The sequence below is a fragment of the Eutrigla gurnardus genome (genome assembly GCF_963514095.1).
Source record: "Eutrigla gurnardus genome assembly, chromosome: 12".
Lineage (NCBI taxonomy): Eukaryota > Metazoa > Chordata > Actinopteri > Perciformes > Triglidae > Eutrigla > Eutrigla gurnardus.
Genome location: NC_139926.1, coordinates 26257056 through 26280794, shown reverse-complemented (window position 1 = coordinate 26280794; position 23739 = coordinate 26257056). Strand labels below are relative to the sequence as shown.

Sequence of the window (23739 nt, the reverse complement as noted above, 5' to 3'; positions counted from 1 at the left end):
GCAGTCAAGAGACACAACCCCGAAATAAGCGAATTAAAACTGCCCCTCCGTGTGACAAAAAGTTTACAGTTTGTGTTATAAAAGCTGAAGCCTGTGCTTTTATAAAAAATAAATAAATAAACAGCTCCATAGAGATCTAATTAAAAGCTGTTTGTTGCCGTCTCAAGATACAGTCGCTGCTTTTGTCTGCAGGACATTACGCTCTTTGTTTCCTGTCGTTTGAAATTGTGTCCTAAAGGTGATTTTGAAAAGTACGGTTATAAAGGTTTTCATGTCCACATGTTTGCTGATGACTACAGGTTGCGTATGCATGGCGTATTGTTGCTCCAGCGTTAACTATACTCTCCTTTATTCCGCAGGCCGACAGTCTAGATGGAGCCCTGTGCGTGCCCGACATCAAGCTGCACAGCAACCCGTCTGCCTTCAACGTCTACTGCAACGTCCGGCACTGTGTGCTGGACTGGCAGCAGCGAGAGGCCTCCCTAGTGCTGGCCTCCAGGAGCTCGGTGCAGAGTGGCGACTCGGACAGCGAGGAGGAGGAGGAGTACCGCGAGCCGGCCGTGAAGCTGCCAAAGGTATGAGCAAGGCAGTGGCGGTGCTTGGTGTGAAGGCGAGAGCTTTTATCTTAGGGATGCAATGATCCTTCATCTCCCTGGACTTGTATTATTGGAGTCTATTCACCAGAGGTTTGAACCCTTTCCACTGAGGATTCCCCTCAACTCCCTCTTCTACTCTGCCGGTTCATCTTTCTCTCTCCCCTCCGTCTTCATTAGAAATGTTAACTATTACTCGCACATGGGCACAAAAATACAAAACTGTCTTGTAAACACTGTTTTTTTTATTAGTTCCCTTGAGTTCTCGAGTTGTAGTCAAGTTAAGATGTTGCTAAAAATATGCTTTCACCTGGACTTGCTGCATGCCCCATTGGCCCGTCAGTAAACTGGGTCTGTTCCCTTTGATGGCAGAAAATAGAAGCAGCTCACACGCCATGCTGAACAAATACACCAAAGTGACTGAGAGGCAATATGTCAAAGGTTTTATTTGGGTCCTGTGACATAACGGCGAAATTTAAGGGATACATTTAAAGTGGTTTGTTCCCTTTGTAAAAAGGTTACTGCTTCACAGTACCACGACTACAAACCGAGGGAATCGCTTGTTATACTTGTTGTTTGGCTCTTTCTACCCAAAGGTTTAGCAGCACAAGTTTTAGGAGCACCACTTGTCTTTTCAACCATAGTTCCTACATGAAACTAACAACAAGCTCTGTGGATTATCTTGAGTAACAGAATCATGAGATGCTGTTGAGCTCTTCAAATGTATTTTTGGGGGCGCTGCGCAATACAAGTGCCTTTATAGTCTTTATGCATATAAAACTACTATATATTGGAGAGAAGGCAGACATCTCAACAGCTGATATCTCCAAAACTAGGCCACTCACAGCAAAACTATCTACACTGATAAACAGCATGACGGCTAAGAGGAAAAGTATGTATTTCTGATTTTGGGAAGAACTCCCTTTTTCAAATGGGAAAGGGATAATCTATGCATATTTGTTAATCTGTGCATTTTTTTGGTGTATATCTTTTTCTAAGTGGCACTTATCTTATTTACCGTTTATCCTTTTTATTCTATTTAATTTTATTAGTTATGAACTGATTCTAAGCTTTCATTTTATTTGCTGAAAAACAAGTGCTTCGCTGAGATCGGAGGGAACGCTGGAGCCTCTTTTGATCCAAACTGATACGGCATCCTTTTCTAGGCCAGACTCGTTTGCCAGCCTCCCCTTCTCCCGTGGGTCTGTTATCCTGAATGTTAATGGTGGATGTTGAGTTGAGCGAGAGTAACTGTACATACTGCAGGCCTTCAGTTAAAGGCACGCTGTTTTACTGGGATGATGGGGACGTGTTATTGCTCCTCAATAATACTTGCGGACCCAAAGAACGATTGTCGTAGTGCTTCTTTTAAAAATCTATGTCAACACGTTTCATCTTCTTTTGGCTGTCTGAAGTGGCTCCCCAGCTGCTCTCCCAGCTAGACTCCATTAGCTCACAGAAATGTGCTTCCTTTCTGTGTGTGCAGATCATCGGCATCGGCCTGTGTGGGGTGTTTGAGCTGATAAAAGAGACCCGGTTCTCTCACCCGTCGCTGTGCCTGCGGAGCCTGCAGGCCTTGTTGGACATGCTGCAGGGACAACAGCCCGAGGGCTTCCAGACCGAGCCTCCTGACGTGCTAGGTGAGCCCCAACATTTGCACCTATGAGGGTGTGTTCAGGTGCATGCATGCAGTCGGATTCACAAACATTGAGTTTATCTAACCTGCGCTTCACTTGTACGCCTCCTCAGAGTCTCTTTTCCAGTTGTTGCTGGAGACGACGGTCCGGAGCACCGGGCCCAACGACCCGACGGGACAGGCCATCACCGCTCTGTCCTGCGCCTGCCTCTTCAGTCTGGTGGTGGCCTGGGGGGACACCGGCAAAATCCTGCAGGCCGTCTCTGCCATCCTCACCAACAACGGCAGTCATGCGTGCCAGACGATACAGGTAGCTCATTTAAACACATTTCACTTCACAGCTGGTCCTCTTCATGTTGCATCGCTGGCGTTCATTTGAGGAACACCATAAGAACGAGTCGGTCAATAAGTCACAACTAACTCCTGTTAATCAGACGTTGTTTTATTTTTACGTCTTGTGGGAATGACAATGGACGTCATGCAACAACATATTCTTATCTTAACCTTCTCTTATTTGTTTTCGTACGCCGTGCTCGTACGGTGCCGCGTCACATTCAGAGACTTCAGATAACCATGTAAATGACTAGCGACTAGTGGATGACAGCAGACTAGTTACACATGATTCCTACAACTCCTGAATTGTGTTCGTACCTGAGAGGAAATTCAAAATAAGAGAAAATAGTTTCTCCTAAATCGCTCGTTGGGGCCACTTCAGAACCAAGCTGTTTCCTTGAGGCCTGTCGTTCTTACATGCTCAGTTGAACTTGAATAATTGAATTGTTAATTTTTTTGTGTTATGTTTAAGCCACTTCCCGACAGGAAATGTGTTCATATCCGTGCAACTTTTTCCTTCGGCTCACTAGAAAATGCTTAGAAATGCAATGAAAGTGCACTGTTGAAGGATAAAGTAACCTCTGGTTCTGCCATCCATTTCCTCTGAGCAGAGACTCCGGCCAGCGCCTGGACGCCACAAATTGAGTTTTAGAAAATGTCGAGCCGCTCTGACTGGATGCTGCCTGCCTTCTTACACCAATTAGCCGTTCTTCTGTTGGCTTCCATCTCTAGCTTTGCCTCCTCTCGCTTCATTTCCTCCTGTCTTTCCATATTTTGGGAGTAACTAAAAACAGAGCACCTTTTTTATTTAATTTTGTGGGAATGCTGAGTGGCCATTAAAATGTTTCACCTTTTAACCTGCACACAGATAAAACAACTACATTTGACCAAAGAGCCTCACACGTTATCCCCGGTTCCTCATCATTTAGACCCCGACTGTGAATCATCACGCTGGCGGGAAGCGTGGTCTCATGTGCTGTGTGTGTTTTCTGTTTGTTTGCATGTGAACGGTGACCTCAGACCCCCTTGTTTCTCACCAGGTGCCCACCATACTGAACGCCCTACAGAGGAGTGTACAGGCCGTCCTGGTGGGGAAGATTCAGATCCAGGATTGGTTCGGGAACGGCATCAAGCGGGCCGCCCTGATGAACAAGTGGATCCTGAAGGAGGTGGCCATCGACGAGGACGAGCGCTGTCTCCTGCAGACCGACGGCTCCTTCCTCTACTTGCTCTGCAAGGACGGACTCTACAAAGTGGGCTCCGGCTACAGCGGCACTGTCAGGGTATGTGACGCACTCAAAGATGCACGTTGTGAGCGCTGAGTGATGATGACAATATCTGCATATTTGAATTCTTAACCATTAAACTGGATAAGTGATGCATGGGGTTTTTGCAGGACAGCACTTTTTTTACGTACACACAGCTGAAACTGATCCGCTTTTTTTTGCTGAAACCATTTTAATGAGGTGTTAATTCAAATTGATGGACATTTTGGACACATTTCTATCAATGCGGTTTGGCTGAATGACTCATGTTTTTTAAAGAGGTTGCCTTTGATGCCTGTTAAATAAAATGTGTTTCTGCCAGATTCAAGGGCCCACTGTGTGTAGCTGTTATATTGAGGTTTTCTTCTGTGGTCGTGGGTTCACGTGGGTTTTCCATGCCTCACAGGGTCACGTGTACAACTCCACGTCTCGCACTCGGAATCGGAAGGAGAAGAGGTCATGGCTGGGCTTCGCTCAGGTAGGCAGCTGATCGCTGAGATGCTCCTCACGTACATTTCAGCCACTTTTAAATGAGCAAAGTTGTTGATTATTTGTAGTCGATGTGTCTGTTGTCTGGCGTTGGAGCACTGTAAACTTCAAACCGCTGGTGTGCTGTTCTTGATGTGAATGTGACGGTTCAGATTACTAATAGCTTGTTTAAAAGCAGCATTATTGTATGTGTTCTTCTTACTGATGGTGGCTCAGCAGCAGCGTTGTGTTTCCATCGTGTCTCCAGGGCTATTTGTTGTATCGGGACACAAGCAACCACACAATGTCGGCCATTAAGATCAACCCTGAGACTCTGGAGCAGGAGGGGACCGTCACCATGCCCGGTACGAAGAAAAACACTTGTTTTCTTTTCTTTAGCTTTAGCTTAAACTTATCAAAATGCTAACTAACATAAATATATTCACTGTCTCTCCGCAGGTCAACATGCAGACGGACAGAACATCATCTTCACAGATGGAGAGTACATCAACCAGATCGCAGCCTGCAAAGACGTACGTATACCGTTGTTGCTACGACGCCACGTTACCGTGACGATGGCGTAAGGAAATTAAAATGTGAACTCATGGAGGCTTCTTTCACATGTTACCCTACATCACCAGCTATAGGTTAACATTACTGTTTACAAAAGCATCTTGTTTGTTAATGCAGAATAAATATATAAACGGCATTAAATGAGAAATAAATGATACCAACAACGACCATGGTCAAATAATCAAGTAGTAAAGATAATCTGGTAAAAGGTTAATAATTGAAATGATAAGATAATGATAAAATCCTAAAATATGGATTATATGTAATAAAGTAACTGTTATTGGGAATCAACCTTGCATTTATGGGCATATATAATCAAAAATAAATAAATAAATATAGGCTTCGGGTATGTGGTTATATCCAGGAGAGACGCGTGGAGTCGGTTTAGACGGCTCGTATATCAACATTAAAAAAGGCATCTGTTGCTTCAGAGGTGCTCGTCTGATACACTTATGGTCTAGACACGGGGTTCGTCATCGGATCGGTTAAATCACCAGAGCTGGAGGTCAATCTCAACCTCAGAGACCCGTGTGGCCATTCCTCCTACACACACACACACACACACACATTTTGTGCTGCCGATCAAACACTCTTTCAGTGTGTTTTCCTTGTGAAAACCCAAATCTTTTGTGTGGTAAAATAAGGCCAGTTGCCACTTCCCCTGCTGTAGAGGCTAAAGCCTCATGTTGGCTGACTCTCAGCTGATCACCAGCTGTGCCACAGAGGGGAGGGGGGGGGGGGGGGGGGGGGGGGCTGTGGGTGTGGCAGGGAGGGCGGTGGTACCAGATGTGGGGATTCTCCAGAGAGCTTAATCTCTCAAGCAGTTATCTGCATAAGCACTATGTAATGTGAGTGGGGGGAGGGGGAGATGTGAAATCCATATATCTGCCGTTGCAGCTATGCTGACAGCAGTCCCTGGGCTAATCAAGGGGGTGGAGTACTGTAGGGGGGAGGATGGGGGGTGGGGGAGTCCTCAGAAGCTGCATGCTTTTTCTGCAAACCGCAGCCCAGGCCACTTAACGGTTGAGGTAATCCACGAGAGACACGCGGTGAGGGGGATTCAGATGGAAGAGGGGGATGTGGGTGAAACTGTAGGAGGTCAAGGGGATAGTCGGAGGAAGAAGTTTACATGCACAATAGATGAGTGTATCCTCATGAACCACCACAGTGGAAACCAGACCCCCCCGTGCCGCCCTTCGTCCCAGGTTGTCCCGGTTGTCTCCCTATTATTTCCCCGTTGTGTTCCTCTCTCTTCACCCCCGTTCTTGTGCTTTAAATTGCCCGTTTCGGCCACATCCCCTGCAGTGTGACTAACCCGCATCTCTGACATCATCGGTCATGTGTATTGAGTCACAGTGTGTGTGTGAGTTGTAGGAAAGATGTCACACCCTTCGTGATGTTGTTTGATAAATGGATATGCTACAAACGCTGACATGGCTGCCACTCATATTAAACAAAAATACCGGCCAAGCCCCGCCCTCGCTGGATTGGTCCAAACATACTGAAGCTCCAGTTCATAGACTCATCCATGACTCCGATAATGTCACGATCCACGTGATGATCCAATGCATATGTAGGGAATTATCATCCCCCGCTAAAGCCAATCACACAGTCAAGTGTGTCCCCGACACACATTTTTGTGATTATAAGAAATGATTTCACTTTTGGGGAAATATGCTTATTTGATTATATTTAGCGTGCAAACATTTGATGTGATGTTTTTCTTCGTGTGCAAAGAAAAGATTTATAGCACTCGAACACATCTTAAAAATGTTAAACTGTGGATCTGTTCTCATCCTGCGTCCTACAAGTCTGAGCTGGACTCCTTAGTGCCACACTGTAATGATGTTGAGCGGTGAAACTAACCAGCGTTTCCTCCCGTCGGCCCCCGCAGGATGGTTTCGTGGTGCGGATCTATACTATGAGCTCAGACCCGGCCCTGCAGCAGGAACTGCAGCTGAAGCTGGCAAGGAAATGCCTGCACGCCTGCGGCATCTCTCTATTTGACCTCGAGAAGGATCTGCACATCATCAGTGAGTGATTTAAAAAAAAAAGACACTTATGTGTGTATAGTGATTTCTCCCTTGCGTGTACGTACACCTGCAATTATACTGTGTAGGTCTACAAGGTTGCAAATGTGTCAGAAATGAAACTCTCCAACCTTGTCTCATTGCATAACTGCATGTAAATGTTGTTCTCACAGGCACGGGCTTTGATGAAGAGGCAGCGTTGCTGGGAGCAGGCAGGGAGTTCGCTTTGATGAAAACTGCCTCGGGAAAGGTGAGAGTGAAAAATCTTCTCTGGTGTCGTGCCTAAACTGTTTGGAACAGATTCAACCGCCAGCTTTTGTCTGGCTAATGACTGACCAGGCACTTTAGAGGGTGAAACCGGTGGGAAAAAACAAAACATTGACATTAATTGTTTCTACACGCATTCCCTTCTTTGTCACGCTGATCAGCCGCATGACGCCCGTCATACAAAATGAAAACCATCTGTACGCAGTTAGCTGCAGTCGGGCTTTTAGAGTCGGGCTTTACTGAACCAAAGACATCTCTTCTTGTTTTGGTTGCCCTCTGAGATATATTTCCTTGAAATAATACAGAATGAAAGCTGTATTTTTTGGGGGGGATGTGATCTCTGCACTTTGTTTATTGTGTTCTGGACCCGACTGAGCTTATACAATGACATCTCTGCTTGACTTCAGCATTAAAGCTGCATGCCAATCACCGTGGCGACGCTTGTTGAAGATGTGTCACTGGTGTGTGGAGGGTGTGGAGGGTGCTGTGTGTCTGTGCTGTAGGTGTGGTGCAGTCCGTTTGTAGATAGCAGTCCAGGGTAGTTTTCTTCGCGTGTGCGGAGGCCTAATCTCACAGCGCACTTTATCTGCAGATTACCACTAAACCAGACCGACTGGATGGGTAAAAATAGGAGCAGCTGACCTGCGTCTTGGCACAAAGTTCACTCATCACTTTGTGTTGGACATCATGTGATCTAAAGAGAGGAGTCAAAGGCCCACTGTTTATGGTTAACAAGTTCCCGTTTGTTCTGCATGCAACGTTATCTTATGTTATGTAATTTTTCAGTGAATGTCAGATGATTTGAGTTATTTAAAAAAAAAAAAAAAAAAAAATCTCCTCCAGCAGCAGCTTTTGTACACGCGCCATGACAATTAGCTGTGTGGTGCCCGAAGGTCATTTCTTAAAATGTGACACAAACATCAGCCAGATGTGTAAAAGGATGAAATTAAGTGATGACAGGCTGCAGTAAACTGTGATGTGTTGGTGGAGGCATTCAACCTAGTTTTTTTATAAATGCATTACCCCCAAAAATCCCAAATAGTCGATGAAACGAGGAATTATTCATTATGCATCCACATTAATTATTATGAGTTGTTCTCGGACGGATGGTGCTGCAGCGTGGCCCCTTATTTTAAATCATTTCATGTGATGTTGTACATTTTGTAGCCGGTTTTGTTTCAATAAAAAGAAGCATCTTTGAAGTCTGATTATTGTTTTTTAAAAGTACATTCTAAGTAAAAATCGACGCCGTTTGAGGACATTTTGAGAGCTTGTGTTGTCGTCGCCCCACTGCGGTTTTAATGCACCGGTCTTACTGACTGACTGGAAGCTGAGACAGCTGATGTTTTTAAATATAAAAATGGTATTCAGGATATCCCTAGTTGGTGCAGCGGAGGCTAAACCTTCGACACAGTAGTCCCACATATAGATCCTTAAAAATGACCACGATACGTAATCAGTTTGTTCCTGATCTTCTAAAAAAAAGTTTGATCTTCTGTCCTTGTCTCCCCCTCACAGATTTACTACACAGGAAAGTACCAGAGCCTGGGTATAAAGCAGGGCGGCCCGTCAGCGGGGAAATGGGTGGAGTTGCCCGTTACAAAGTCTCCCAAGATTGTTCAGTTCTCCGTCGGCCACGATGGCTCTCATGCACTGCTGGTGGCCGAAGACGGAAGTGTGTTCTTCACCGGCTCTGCCAGCAAGGGAGAGGATGGAGAGTCCAGTAAGACGATGTCAAACTATCAGCAAACATTTAACAATGAATTATGTTGAAATGTTTATTAAATGTATCATGAAACCTGAAATCAAGTCCTGAACTCTTTTTGTTTCCCTTTGCAGCTAAAAGCCGCCGGCAGCCGAAGCCGTACAAGCCCAAGAAGATGATCAAATTAGAGACCAAGACAGCGGTGTACACGGCGTGCAACAACGGCAGCAGCAGCATCGTCACCAAGGACGGAGAGCTTTATATGTTCGGCAAAGATGCTATTTACAGTGACAGCACTTGTGAGTCGACTGGGACGAGGCTATTTCAAAATCCTGAGATATTTCAGTCGTTTTCTTGTCGTCTACGCTGCTTTGATGTAGACGGATTAAAGACTTCTATATATATGTCTATAAATATTTCTCTGGTGTAAAAATGCGGTCACTTCATATTCATCCCATCTCGTCCACAGGCCAGGTGACCGACCTGAAAGGTCACTCTGTAACTCAGGTTGCCATGGGGAAGGCCCATACGTGTGTGCTGACCAAGGGTGGTGAAGTGTGGACTTTTGGGGTGAATAACAAGGGCCAGTGTGGCAGAGACACCGGATCCATGAGCCAGGCAGGGAAAGGTGAGCTACATGCTTTACATCTTATATATAAATGTACATTATCTTTGTTCTGCGCTCAAATCTGACGGCTTTTCCTGCGTGTGTTTGTAGCGTTTGGCGTGGAGAGCATGGCCACGGCCATGGATGAAGACCTGGAGGACGAGCTGGAAGAGAAGGAAGAGAAGAGCATGATGTGCCAGCCGGGCATGCACAAGTGGAAGCTGGATCAGTGCATGGTGTGCACGGTGTGCGGAGACTGCACCGGCTACGGCGCCAGCTGTGTGAGCAGCGGACGGCCAGACCGAGTACCGGGAGGGTAAGGACACACACACGCAGGAAGATCTTTTCTAGCTCATTTTTATTCATCATAATCTAAATCTATCTGTGTCCGCCAACCAGTATCTGTGGCTGTGGGTCCGGGGAGTCCGGCTGCTCGGCGTGCGGCTGTTGCAAGGCCTGTGCCCGGGAGCTGGATGGCCAGGAGGCCCGGCAGAGAGGCATCTTTGATGCCGTGAAGGAGATGATTCCACTTGACCTGCTGCTAGGTAAGCCCACTGATATGGCTTCCTGTCCCTCACACCCCCCACCCCTCACCCCGGTTTGACTCCTCCACACAGTATTTACATCTCACCTCTATCACTCCATATTATTTCAAGATTTTTATTTGCCACACACACAGCAGGAACATAGCTCACACTGAGCAATGAAATTATTATTTTGCAGTTTCCCTTCCCACAGTGACCTCAAATAGAAAATATGATGTAAAGAATACAAATATATACCAAAAACTAAAGTCTAAAGGTATAAACATAACAAGAAACACATTATTTATAAACTCTAATGAATTCTATACTCGTGTAAAAATGTCACACGTGTGGTCTGCAGATCACTGATCAGTACATGTCTTGAGCTGGTTGTGTGTGAGCTATCCGTCCTTCTCAGCTGTGCCAGCGCACTGCTTACACACACACACACAGACACACACACACACACACAGACACACACACACACACACAGACACACACACACACACACAGACACACACACACACAGACACACACACACACAGACACACACACACACACACACACACACACACACACACACACACACACACACACACACACACAGAGACACACACACACACACACACACACACTGTCTGTTGCATTTGCTTGGATGTGGTGTGTTTCGCAGACTTGTCGCCTCATCCTTTCTTTTTATTCTGGCGTTGTGCAGAGTCATTGCTTCTCCATCACGTCTTTCCATCATTCATTGATGTGTGTCTCGTTTTGTTCTGCTCCGTCTTCCCTCCTCCTCCTCCTCCTCCTCCTCCTCCTCCTCCTCCTGCATCCTGTCTGGGCTGCCTGTACCTGGGGCCTTTTTTTGTTTTCAGCTGTGCCTGTCCCTCCTCCTCCAGGAGTGAACATCGAGGAGCACATTCAGATCCGCCAGGAGGAGAAACGACAGAGGATCAACCGCCGGCACAGACTGGAGGAGGGCCGAGGTATGAACCAGGGTATGTTTAGGGACGGGGCTGTTTTTCATGATAGAGAATTGAACGTAGACACGGGAAGAGTGAGAAGGTGGGAAAGGAAATGTAGCTCCGAGGAAGCTCCATTCCTTTTGAGTTTTGAGTAAGGTTCAGCTGCTGTGGGAGCTTGGGTGTTGTGCCTTGGTGGTTTCCCCCTCCTTGCCTGTGTCTCTTTGTTTTATAATTTTTCAGTGTGAGTGCATTGTTGTGGTGATTTTATTATCATGTGTTCTTTCCCATTTGTGAGCATTGTGCATGCATGTGAAAGTTTCTTTCTCCCCCAGGCCCCCTTGTTTTTCCCGGTCCCATTTTTATGAACCAGCGTGAGCAGGCCCTAGCCAGAATAAGACCCCTTCAGGCACTCAGGCATAAACGGGACAAGCACAAAGGTACTTTGGTCTTCACTAACTTCAACGGGTGCAGAGACACCCCCACCCTCCCCTTTTTTTGACTCATCTCCCAATCTGGCTGTCCCGCCCACCTCCTCTCTCACTCTCTGACGACAGGACTCCTCTTATGTGTTCACGGGTCGCATGGTAACGAACGAGTAGCCTGTTGGCAGGGAGGACACGGTGTGACTCACAGGGCAGACATGACTGTGAAGCCTGTAGACCAGGTTAAAGACCGACCTCACCAGGCTGGTTCATTCTCATTCATTTTCACAAAGGAAAAGTACAATAAAGATTTGCTCTGTTGTGCTCAGCAGTTTTCTGGTTTAACAGCTCTAATCTTTGGCGTAGGATGCCAGCTCAGCCCACTTGCTGTTGCTTGACCTAAATTAAAAATCAATGTGGTTGCCTGACTGGATTTTGACCGTCACTCCCGTAGCAGCTGATTTGCCACTTCATGGGTACAGCCGAGGCATTACGTGCAGACAAAACAGCGATCAGCGGGGGAGCGTAAACTCGGATGAATGACGAGCGGAAAAAATATGACGCAGAAAGCAGGAAGCAGGGTCGTTGGCTTTAAAATGCATGTTTTTAACATGTGAAGCATGTCATGGAAATGGCTTAGAAATCACCCACAAACATCTAAAAGCATAGCATTCATTTCTGTATTTCCATGAGTCATAACTTAGTTCACGAGTGATGTAAAACATGAAATACCAAGCTGTATCACTCATTGCCTGCACGGATATTAAAACAGCTGACGTCTCAGTCTGTAAATTGTGCACACTGTGATGATCGCTGTACATCCGCCCGTTGAAGCTGCTGCTGCTGCTTTTCTTGCTGACAGGCGTCCGGGTCGGAGTGGAACCGCAGGTCTGAAACTGCTGGTGGATCATATAACCAGGCTTGGTCTCGGTGCAGAGCAATATGCCTTTTTTTAATGTAAAATCATTCATTTAACATGCAGTTGGAAATTTGGAAAAACGTCCCTAATAGACACTCATTGTCATGGAACAATGGAGTATTTTTGTAGGCTGACCAGGACGTTAGCATCGCGCTGGTTCCCTCCACACAAAGCCAATGGGATTAGCCACTTGTTAGCAGCCGCTTTTAGACACGTAAATGTTTCAATGGTCAACACGTGGGATTTACTGACATCGATTATTTTGTAGAGCAGAGCTCGTGTCGACCAGCTCACCAAAAAGCATCGACTCTGAATCATCCCTGTGTTTTCAGGCTGCAGCACTTAATTGTCCCACTGTTAAATGTGGAAACAATGATGTGTGTTCTGTTTCAGAGCACAGTCGGTTCCCTCCTCAGTACTGAATAACCTTTCCTTTTAATGGACCGTTCATTGTGGCTCATGCACAGTTGCAAGGCTACTGTTATGTGGGTTAATTCCCCTGAGCGTCCTCGTCCATGGTTTCCCCCCCTCACCTCCAATACTCTGCCTGAGACCTTCCAATAAGTTCTTATTGTGCTCTCGACGTCACAAGGAGAACTTCTTTTCGTTAAACTTACGTTGACTTTCGACCTTTTATCTAATGTTTGGGCCAGCAGCCAGTAAATGTGAAACCTAAAGCCGTTATCTCGGCGGTCTGGCCTCAAATATGGAGGTAAACCACAATGAGCTGGTTCCTGGTCCAAAAAGGTATTTGGCTGTACTGCATGAGTCTCCATCCAACTTCCTCCCTCCTCACACACCACAACTGTGATCTCTTCCACAAGGCTCAGGGTGAACCAGATCCCCTTCCTCGGTGAACACAGACTGAGAAGCAAATTATTATTAATACAAACGATGTGTCCATCTGTAATGGGGGGGCTGGTTGTCAAAGCCTTTCTGTTCTCCAGGTGTTGTCCCCCCGATTCCCTCCCTTTTTATATATTTCAGCATGCTTCTCCCTTTCCTCCCTTTTGAATCCTCTTCTCCAGCTCTGTTTTTCCAGGACTGTGCAGAGACATCCACCTCTGTGGTCTGACGTTGCTACTAAAAAAAACACCTTCCTCTGTGTCGTTCTCTCCTCAAATGTGTTGACTTGTGAGTGTTTGCCTTTCGGTAGATGGCAGCAGCGAGCGCGGGGAGAAGGACGCCAGCAAGATCACCACCTACCCCCCGGGGGCGGTGAGGTTCGACTGCGAGCTGCGAGCCGTGCAGGTCAGCTGCGGGTTTCACCACTCGGGTAGGTTTGTTTTCCTCCTGGCTTGCGTGTCTGGTTCAGGCACCAGTCGATTTTGTCTGTATATTATTTTGAGAAAAGCCTCTAAAGTAAAGGAAGCGGTTAAATAACCGTCATGGTCACGTTGCTTTACAGTGGTGCTGATGGAGAACGGAGACGTCTACACGTTTGGTTACGGCCAACATGGACAGCTCGGCCACGGAGATGTAAACTCCAGGTATTAACACTACATAAAATAATATATGACCCATAATTCTACTGACCAGGACAGTTTTTTGTTGTTAGACGCATCTTTTGTTGTAGGTATTTCTGAATTGCATGACAGAAACGAATAACCAAACTGCTGCACACTCAACCTAAGCTGAGATGTTTTTCCACCGGCCTAGGGGTTCTCCGACTCTGGTGCAGGCCCTCCCAGGTCCCAGCGTCCAGGTGACGGCCGGCAGTAACCACACAGCTGTCCTCCTCATGGATGGGCAGGTCTTTACCTTTGGCAGCTTCTCGGTAAGAGGAACATTCTCCCTGATTCACCTGTTTAGATACGGTTGACCACATACTGCTCTACAGACTGAATCTATTTTCTGGTTGTCCTTGTAGAAAGGACAGCTGGGTCGGCCCATCCTCGACATGCCCTACTGGAACGCCAAGCCGTCCCCCATGCCCAACATCGGTGCCAAATACGGACGCAAGGCCACCTGGATCGGCGCCAGCGGAGACCAGACGTTCCTGCGGATCGACGAGGCTCTGATCAACTCCCACGTCTTGGCCACTTCGGAGATCTTCGCCAGCAAACACATCATTGGCCTCGTGCCCTCGTCCGTGTCGGAGCCGCCTCCATTTAAATGCTTGCTCATTAACAAATTGGACGGAAGCTGCAGGACCTTCAACGACTCTGAGCAGGAGGACCTGCAGGGATTCGGCCTGTGTCTGGACCCTGTGTATGATGTCATATGGAGGTCAGTCCAAGGACTATTACAGAGCAATAATACAGTAGTTTGTGTGTACGTGCCATATTGCATCCCAGACTTTAAGATGAGAATGTTCTTTGAAAATGACAGTATGTAATCCCTCTGTGTGCCTTTTTAAGGTTCCTGCCGGCCGCCAAAGAGATGTTGTGCTACAACGCCGTGATAGCCGATGCCAGGATGCCCTCTGCTACGGATCTACAGGCTCGCTGCAGCATCCTCAGCCCGGAGCTGGCGTTGCCCTCAGGATCACACGCCACCACTACTCGCTCTCACGGAGCCCTGCACATCCTCGGTAATCCTCCGCCGCTCGGGGACGTGTCTTATAAATCTGTTATGAAGGCTCTCATGAATATGTACGCGAGCGACACAAATGATGATGGACTCCTCTGATGGGGCTGTAGTAGTTTGTGTAGCTCCCGTGTTTTTCACGTAATGGGCCTTTCATTGGGGCGAGTGATGTGTTTTCTGTTCTTTTGAGAACATATTCTCTTAGATTGCAGCCAAACGTGGTGAATTGTTTGCAGGAATGCTAAGGTCATTCAGTGCTAAGAGGGAAGTGTTCTGCGTTGTCGACTTAGGTTGCCTGGATACACTGGCAGCTATGCAAGAGCTGAAGATGGGCGTAGCCAGCGCCGAGGAAGAAACCCAGGCAGTGATGAAGGTCTACTCCAAGGAGGACTACAGCGTGGTGAACCGCTTTGAGAGTAAGTGGGCACTTTAGTACAGGCTTTTACTTGAACTGATGTATGACATAACCTACTGGGAGATCCATTTGGTTTGTTATGATTATATCCGGCTTGGCTGCAACTTTTAACCTTTTTCTGATGAGCAGATTCTGTTCAGATCAAATTCAAACAGCCCAAATGGTTAAAAGTAGATGAACCACATCTGTGTACTTGTTAAAAAGCCTTGTTGACCCCCCCGTGTGACCCTGCAGGTCACGGCGGCGGTTGGGGCTACTCGGCCCACTCTGTGGAGGCCATCCGGTTCTGTGCCGACGCCGACATCCTGCTGGGGGGGCTGGGCCTGTTCGGGGGCCGAGGGGAGTACACCGCCAAGATCAAGGTGAGCCGCCGCCTTCGTTCACTTTCTTTGACTGATAGCAACATTAAGCTGTGTGAGTGTAATCGATGCAAAGCTGGAATAATTGCAAGGATAATACATTTAATGGATTGAGTAGAACCGCGGCCTCTAATGACAAATGAATGTCGTGCAGCTGTTTGAGCTGGGACCGGACGGCGGCGACCACGAGACCGACGGAGACCTGCTGGCTGAGACCGACGTGCTGGCTTATGACTGCGCTGCCAGGTGACATTAATGGATTCTCTGGGGTTCTCTCCACCATTTATCATAAGAGTTATGTAATCTCTTATTGAATTGATTCCAGAGAGAAATATGCCATGATGTTTGATGAGCCGGTGCTGCTGCAGCTGGGCTGGTGGTATGTGGCCTGGGCCCGGGTGTCGGGACCCAGCAGCGACTGCGGCTCCCATGGACAGGCTACCATCACCACGGATGACGGGTAAAACCGATTCCACAGCATAGATAGATAGTTTCTGCTTTTACGAACACGCATGTTTAAATTTAAATATGGCCCTTTAATTAATCTTTTTTGTTTTTTTTCAGTGTGGTCTTTCAGTTTAAAAGCTCTAAGAAGTCGAACAACGGTACAGATGTTAACGCGGGTCAAATACCTCAGCTGCTTTACAGGCAAGTACAGTTCCTCACGCTTTCTTTACAGGGATTCAAGATCATTCTCATCGGCTTGTGAAGTAAATCATTTTGTTCATGTGTGTTTTAATATCAGGCTTCCTTCAAATGATGGCAATGCATCTAAAGGGAAGCAGCAGACCAGCGAACCGGTCCACATCCTGAAACGCTCGTTCGCTCGGACCGTGTCAGTGGTGAGTTCTTCCTCTGTGGTTTTAAAAGTGTCTTGACTCCTCCAAGTATTTTTACAGCACTGTGTCACTCTCGTGTCGCCGTAGGAGTGTTTCGAGTCTCTGCTGAGTGTCCTCCACTGGAGCTGGACCACCTTGGTCCTGGGCGTGGAGGAGCTGCGAGGGCTGAAAGGCTTCCAGTACACGGCCACGCTGCTGGACTTGGAGAGGCTGCGCTTCGTCGGCACCTGCTGCCTCCGCCTGCTCCGGGTCTACATCTGTGAGATCTTCCCCATCGCAGGTAGGAGCGCAGAGACTCGACGGGACTCTCATCTCTGGCAATGTAAAAGTCCATTCTACACAAAAACACAATACTGCTGCTTGAATGAAATACTATGCTTCTCTCTGTGGCATCAAATCTTTACAACGGACGTGTGTGTGTGTCTCTAAATAAAACTCACCATGTTTCCCCGTCTGATTTCCAGCCAGCACCAAAGCCGTGGTGGAGGAGTCGAGCAAGCTGGCGGAGTGCGTGGGGAAGACTCGCAGCCTGCTGAAGAAGATCCTGTCGGAGGGCATGGACAACTGCCTGACCAAGCTGGACAACGACCCCCAGGGCTACCTGTCCCAGCCGCTGACCCTGCTGGAAGCCGTGCTGCAGGAGTGCCACAACACCTTCACCGCCTGCTTCCACTCCTTCTACCCCACGCCGGCGCTGCAGTGGGCCTGCCTCTGTGATCTGCTCAACTGCCTGGACCAGGTGAGTCTTTATAGGAACTGGGAATAAATCTATTGATTTTTACCCCCGTGATTTATCAGTAGTGTATAAAATGTCAGTGCCCCATCACAAGTTCCTATAGTGAAGTCTTCAAATTGCTTTTTTTTCACCAAGCAACAGTCTGAAGCCCAAATATATTTATCATAAAATAAAGAAAATCATATCACACATCAGATCGCATCACATCTCAGAACCTGTAACCATTGAATGTTTGCCGTTTTCCCTGATAGCTAACTTGACCAGTTATTTAAGCCATAAAGGACAGCTCATATTCAGCAGATGTACTTTTACATCAAGTGAACATTTTATATATTTACCAAATATTACAAAACCATAGCTCCCTCACAATGTTGTTTTAGGTTGTTAAATAGTTGTAGAAACATTTTAAAAACATGTTTTTTGACATTATTTTTAGGACATTGCTGAGGCCAACTTCCGAACGTCCAGCAGCCGCCTGCTGGCGGCTGTGATGTCGGCTCTGTGCCACACTTCGGTCAAGCTGACGTCCATCCTGCCCATCGCGTACGACGGCGAAGTGCTGCTGCGCTCGCTGGTCAAGCAGGTCAGCACGGAGAACGACTCGGCCCTCGCTCACCGCTTCCCCCTGCTGGTGGCTCACATGGAGAAACTGAGCCACGTGAGTTTTCTCCTTTTACTTGTACTCCAGGTATCCTTGCTCCAAAATGGTGGACGGGGGTGTGCGTGTGGTGATCGGCATCTCATCCTCTTGTTCAAATACCTCAGATGATGGTGTATTAAAATCATATTTCCCCCCCGTAGACGGAGGAGAACCTGATGGGCATGACCAGTTTCCGGGAGGTGCTGGAGAAGATGCTGGTGATCGTGGTCCTGCCGGTGAGGAAGAGTTTGAGGAAGGAGGTGGAGCTGTTCTCTCCACACCTGGTCTCCAACACCTGTGGTCTGCTGGCCTCCATCGTCTCCGAGCTCACCGCCTCCGCCCTCGGCTCCGAGGTAACTTCTTAAAGAACAATGCGTCACCTTGTATGTGTTAAATGTATTTTTACCTGTTACAGAGAAAACGGAGGATATGGGTTTCCTGTTGTTGTTGTTGTTAAGTGGACGCGACAGATGTCTGACTCCCTCACACTCTTCATTTGATTACCATCACACACAGACCCTCGTACCGCAGACTATTGCGCTCTCGTTGCCATAGTAACCGTCACTCGATGGCAGCCCTTCGACACCGCTGTGTTTCTCCCCAGTCTGTTGTCAGGGAAACGGCTCCCCCCCCTCCAAGGACCTGGATAGCGTCCCTCTGCAGGCTGATATGAATAATAATAGTTTATTTCAGACGCCGTGTCTTTCTAGAGATCATCCATTGTCCCTCTGCAGGGTTGTTATGCCTCCGTGCCGGCGACAGCCGTGGCCAGAGGCGTCGTGTTTCTGGGTTGTGCTGACGTCTGTCCGTCCTCGTTCTCGTCAACACGATAGATCAGGAACGCCTGCAGGGGATGTCTTCACAAAACGTCCACTTGGACTGACTTTAGTTACTGGTGGTTAAAGGTCACTGTGACCTCACAAAACATGTTTTTTTTCTCTCAAGAATTGATATCACACAAGTGTGTAATAGGATAAAATGATGGAGTGATCTTGGATACGTATGTAAACTGCTACGTGACTGGTTTAACAACCATGAGGTGGTCATTCTGCGTAGTTTTGACCTGTTTGGCCACTCGTCTTACCGTGTCCTCGTCCATCAGGTTGACGGTCTGAACTCGCTCCACTCGGTGAAAGCGTCCCCGAACCGCTTCACCAAAACGAGCCAGGGCCGGAGTTGGAACACGGGCAACGGCTCGCCGGACGCCATCTGTATGACGGTGGACAAGCCCGGCGTCGTGCTGGTGGGCGTCTGCGTCTACGGGGGAGGCGGCATCCACGAGTATGAGCTGGAGGTGCTGGCTGATGATGTAAGTCACAGGGAATCATTTTTCATTGATGCATGACTCGACTAGTTCTCTACTTTTTATTTATTTATCTTTAAACTTTTGTTCCCTCACCCTTCAGGCGCAGACGGAGCACCCAGGGGACTCGGCTCACTCTCACAGGTGGACGTCCCTGGAGCTGGTGAAGGGCACCTACAGCACCGACGATTCTCCCAGTGATATTTCTGAGATTCGCATGGACAAAGCCGTGCCGCTCAAGGTACAGAGTGGAAACATAACCCACACGTGATTTGCTGTAGATTAGCCGGTTTACCATCTCACCGGTGAATTTTCTCCTCGTGCAGGAGGGGGTGAAGTATGCCGTGCGGTTACGCAACTATGGCAGCCGGACAGCCAACGGGGACGGAGGCATGACCACGGTGCAGTGCTCCGACGGCGTGGCCTTCACCTTCAGCACCTGCAGCTTGAGTAGCAACGGCACCAACCAGACCAGAGGACAGATCCCACAGATCCTCTACTACAGGTCAACACAAAGCCAGCGTTCCTATTCGTTATCTAGTCTGTGAAGTATTAAAAATGTTTTTTCCTGACTTGAGTGTTTCCCCCTTGTGACTGCAGGAGTGAGTATGATGGGGATCTTCAGTCTCAGCTGCTGAGCAAAGCCAATGAGGAGGACAAGAACTGCAGCAGAGCCCTGTCTGTGGTCAGCGCTGTGGTCCGAGCCGCCAAGGATCTGCTTCACAGAGCTTTTGCCGTCGACGGTAAGAACAACAAACCCTCCAGACGCATTGCAGGAGAGCCGCTTGTGTTTGGATCACGTGTCCGGCCTCTCTTCAGTCTAATCCGTGTCCCTTATCGTCTCCAGTGGATGATATTCCTGAGCTGCTGAGTTCCTCCAGCCTGTTCTCCATGCTGCTGCCCCTCATCCTGGCCTACATCGGCCCCGTGGCTGCGTCTGTCCCGAAGGTATGAAGTCAAACCAGTATGACGAACCCTTCATCTTGAAGTAGTACGTTCTCCGATGTGGGCTGAATGCCTCCTCTTCCTCATCCAGGCTGCCGTCGAGGTCTTTGGACTCGTCCAGGAGCTGCTACCTGCCGTTTCCGCCCTCAACCAAAAGTACGCCCCTCCCACCTTCAATCCCAACCAATCGACGGACAGCACGACCGGCAACCAGCCGGAGCAGGGCCTGTCTGCCTGCACCACCTCCAACCACTACTCCGTGATCGAGAGTGACCACCCTTACAAGCAAGCCGGCGTCACACAGTACAGGGTGAGGCGTCCTTCGGCATTAGGGAATCTGAAAAATGTAGCAAAAAGTCTGAAATCTTAGTCTCATTCCATCTCGCTTTCCCCTCAGGTGTCGTTCCCAGATTGCGTCCGCTGGACCACCATCGAGTTCGACCAGCAGTGCGGCACCGCACAGCCAGAGGACGTCCTGCGCCTGCTCATCCCCAGCCGGACCCTCCACCTGTCCAGCCTGGGGGGCAAGCCTCTGATCCATGACACCATCAACACCTGGACGGACCTGAAGAAGTTCTCGGGCTCCACTGGCTGGCCCACCACCGTCCTGGTGCTGCCGGGTGAGAGAGGCCGGACGTTTATCTCAGAGTTACGACCGCTTACAAGCGTTTTTGGCAACAAAAGGAAGCACAATAAATCCAAAAAGTTCCTAAAAGATGGGAGGAGATTTAATATAAAAAACTAAATGATACAGTCTTCATTTTAAGATCAAGACGTTAACCTTTTATAAGACACTTAATTACATTTGACAACTTCGTGCCTTTTAACTCAGTGGCTATTAATTGATAAGATATTTAAATTCATCAGCGTAAAGATTGCATGTAATACAACTCTTTTGTTTTTTTAAGTACTTCTTAGACTCGTATGAGGATCACATGTTCCTTTTTAACATTCTGGAGATCCAGATTAGATGTGAACTTAACACATAACTGCCCACCTGTCTCTCTCTCTCTTTTCATCTCTTACGTTGTCTGTCTGTCTCTCTCTCTGCTTCCAGGAAACGAAGTCCTGTTCTCGCTGGAAACGGCGTCGGACTACGTCAAAGATGAGAAAGCTAGCTTTTATGGCTTCAAGTGTGTCGCCGTGGGATACGAGTTCAACCCCGGTCCTGATGAGGTACGGACACGTGTAGCAGACTTCTCTCATGACTGAGCTGCTTTTCTATGTGGCATCTCTATAATGTTATGTTTGTGTGCTGGTCCTGACCCCATTGCATTGTGGGTATTTCAGGGTATCATCCAGCTAGAGAAGGAGTTGGCCTTCCTGGGCAGCGTGTGTGCTGCAGCTCTGATGAAGAAGGACCTGGCCCTCCCCATAGGTATGGAAAACATCTGTTTTACTCACTGGTAGCACTTTTATATTGTTTAACATCTTAGTAGATAATTAATCTGCTGTTCTAATCTTTTACGTTTTCTTCTTTGAGGTAATGAATTGGAGGAAGATCTTGAGATTCTGGAGGAAGCTTCTCTTCAGGTGTGTCATCTTTTAAACTCAGAGAAACTCTTTTTGGACTTAGTGTGGGCTTATTTTTTTCAGCACTCTGCTTTCCTTTTCGATGTCATCCAGGTGTGCAAGTCCCACTCCGGGATCCTGGGGAAGGGTCTGGCCTTGTCTCACTCCCCCACCATCCTGGAGGCCCTGGAGGGGAACCTGCCCCTGCACCTCCAGACCAATGAGCACTCCTTTCTTGAGGACTTCATCACCTGTGTGCAGACCTCAAGCGGGGGACGTCTGGCCAGGTAAACGTGCACAGCTCCGTCCCTCTTGCAGTTTAAGCTGTAAATGATGGCTCATGACTTACTATCCTGTCTGTCTCTCCATTTGTTCCGTCCGTCCAGGTGGCTGCAGCCCGACTCTTACGCAGACCCACAGAAGACGTCTCTGATCCTGAACAAAGACGACATACGCTGCGGCTGGCCGACCACCGTGGTCGTGCAGACCAAAGACCAGTACGGAGATGTGGTGCACGTTCCCCACATGAAGGTCATTGCTTTCTCAGCTTCCAAAGGGATTAAATGTTTAATAGATTCGGAACAAGAGAATCATTTGTAGTTTTCTTCATGTCTCGCGTGTCCAGGTGGAGGTGAAGGCCGTGCCCGTTTCACAGAAGAAGTCGATGCAGCCGGAGAACGTGAAGCGGCTGCAGCGGCTCCCTGGAAGCTCGTCTCCGTCGTCCTCCGGCCCCGACCTCACCTTCGGAGGGCTGCCGATGCCCAAGCTGGAGGCCACGTATGAGCCCATGATTGTGAAAGAGGCTCGATACATTGCCATCACCATGATGAAGGTCAGCATCGTGTGAATGACTGCAGGTGCTCCACAAGGGGGAGCTATTGGGTCATTATTAACCTTTTACCCCTGAAGACCTGCATTTGAAAAATAAGATAATTTATATGAAATTAACTCGAATTGGAGAAGGAGTGTAAATTGACTGAATAAAGATCAAAATGGATAAATATAAGTAATTAAGGAAGAAGTCTGACTCTGTCTATTAAACACGTAGCATCCTGTGATTAGCGCCGCCCCAAAACAGTTGTAATTGGGTTTTTTCCCCCCAGATTATATCAGAATGATGAGTATGTGGCTGTATGTAAAGTGGACACGGTAAGAGCTGGACCAGAAACAACACAAGCATTAATTAAAACGTGTATTTGCACTCGAGGAAGTTTGCAGAAATGTATTTATATTCGCAGAATAATGAGGAAGAGATGCATAATGGAATTATATACATGGAAACATCAAAATGATTACTCATGATGTACATTTTTTCTTTTAAAAGCACTATATTTTTGGTGGAGTAGTGCTTTAGTTCCATCCTCTCTGTCTTTTGCAGGCGTATGAAAACTACTCATTCGAGGAGCTGCGCTTCGCTTCCCCGACCCCGAAGAGGTAAGTGTTGCGACGCAGCAAACCGAAACACACTTTCCAGTAAGATCCAGTCCACTTATCCATCGTTTCCCACACAGGCCCAGTGAGAACATGCTGATCCGTGCAAACACTGACGGAACCTACAGCGCCAACTGGACTCCAGGAGCCGTGGGCCTCTACACGATCCACGTCACCATCGACGGCATCGAAATAGGTTTGTCAAAGGAAATTCCTGGAAAAACCCACAATCCCCCAGCAGGGGACACAACATAATGCAACGACCTTTTCTTCCAGATGCTGGTTTGGAGGTAGAGGTCAAAGACCCTCCCAAGGGCATGATCCCGCCTGGCACTCAGATGGTCAAACCAAAGGCTGAACCTCAGCCTAGCAAGGTGAGCTTCTTTTCCCTTAGCATTAGCCAACGAGGGGCATGAACACGCACATCAGCAATCACACCTTTTTAAAAAGCATGCACGCTCTGCAGTCTCCCATCAATTTCACCAGAGACAGGAAACGCTTCGTCAACGCTTTGATACGAACACTGAAACCAGGAGTGAAAGGGTAATTAGTCGCACTGAGAATCAACTTCTCATTTTGCATTTTAGTTGTTTTCACTTCCTCAGTTGGGTTTGCTGGTCAAACACAACAAACGCTGGTCCACAGAAAGCAAACGACTGGGTTGCTTATCGATCTAAAGACAAAGCTGAAATGCCTTAAAGCTGCATTCTCTCAGGGGGCGACTCC

At 47.8% G+C, this 23739-nt stretch overlaps 1 protein-coding gene across 3 annotated transcripts in view; it reads left to right on the top strand.

The window, feature by feature from the left end:
- The first annotated feature begins 362 nt into the window (after positions 1-362).
- mycbp2 (MYC binding protein 2) overlaps positions 363-23739 on the top strand; it is a 48925-nt gene continuing 25548 nt past the window's right edge. For 2 of the 3 annotated variants that reach the window (XM_084023011.1, XM_084023009.1), the window contains exons 1-47: positions 363-575; positions 2080-2233; positions 2343-2539; positions 3603-3845; positions 4234-4305; positions 4564-4660; positions 4755-4828; positions 6763-6901; positions 7072-7148; positions 8684-8888; positions 9005-9169; positions 9340-9498; positions 9589-9793; positions 9877-10022; positions 10874-10984; positions 11296-11400; positions 13461-13580; positions 13713-13794; positions 13964-14081; positions 14175-14533; positions 14665-14837; positions 15124-15249; positions 15483-15610; positions 15762-15853; positions 15933-16067; positions 16172-16255; positions 16353-16449; positions 16534-16726; positions 16911-17185; positions 17619-17840; positions 17984-18175; positions 18925-19131; positions 19229-19366; positions 19452-19630; positions 19726-19868; positions 19973-20073; positions 20162-20380; positions 20468-20690; positions 21128-21246; positions 21361-21448; positions 21554-21603; positions 21697-21869; positions 21969-22113; positions 22208-22414; positions 22961-23016; positions 23094-23209; positions 23290-23387. In XM_084023011.1, the coding sequence (XP_083879137.1) occupies positions 2179-2233; positions 2343-2539; positions 3603-3845; positions 4234-4305; positions 4564-4660; positions 4755-4828; positions 6763-6901; positions 7072-7148; positions 8684-8888; positions 9005-9169; positions 9340-9498; positions 9589-9793; positions 9877-10022; positions 10874-10984; positions 11296-11400; positions 13461-13580; positions 13713-13794; positions 13964-14081; positions 14175-14533; positions 14665-14837; positions 15124-15249; positions 15483-15610; positions 15762-15853; positions 15933-16067; positions 16172-16255; positions 16353-16449; positions 16534-16726; positions 16911-17185; positions 17619-17840; positions 17984-18175; positions 18925-19131; positions 19229-19366; positions 19452-19630; positions 19726-19868; positions 19973-20073; positions 20162-20380; positions 20468-20690; positions 21128-21246; positions 21361-21448; positions 21554-21603; positions 21697-21869; positions 21969-22113; positions 22208-22414; positions 22961-23016; positions 23094-23209; positions 23290-23387 (6708 nt within the window). In that variant the 5' untranslated portion in view covers positions 363-575; positions 2080-2178. The remainder of the gene's footprint in view (positions 576-2079; positions 2234-2342; positions 2540-3602; positions 3846-4233; positions 4306-4563; positions 4661-4754; positions 4829-6762; positions 6902-7071; positions 7149-8683; positions 8889-9004; positions 9170-9339; positions 9499-9588; positions 9794-9876; positions 10023-10873; positions 10985-11295; positions 11401-13460; positions 13581-13712; positions 13795-13963; positions 14082-14174; positions 14534-14664; positions 14838-15123; positions 15250-15482; positions 15611-15761; positions 15854-15932; positions 16068-16171; positions 16256-16352; positions 16450-16533; positions 16727-16910; positions 17186-17618; positions 17841-17983; positions 18176-18924; positions 19132-19228; positions 19367-19451; positions 19631-19725; positions 19869-19972; positions 20074-20161; positions 20381-20467; positions 20691-21127; positions 21247-21360; positions 21449-21553; positions 21604-21696; positions 21870-21968; positions 22114-22207; positions 22415-22960; positions 23017-23093; positions 23210-23289; positions 23388-23739) is intronic. The other variant, XM_084023010.1, reaches the window with a different exon arrangement.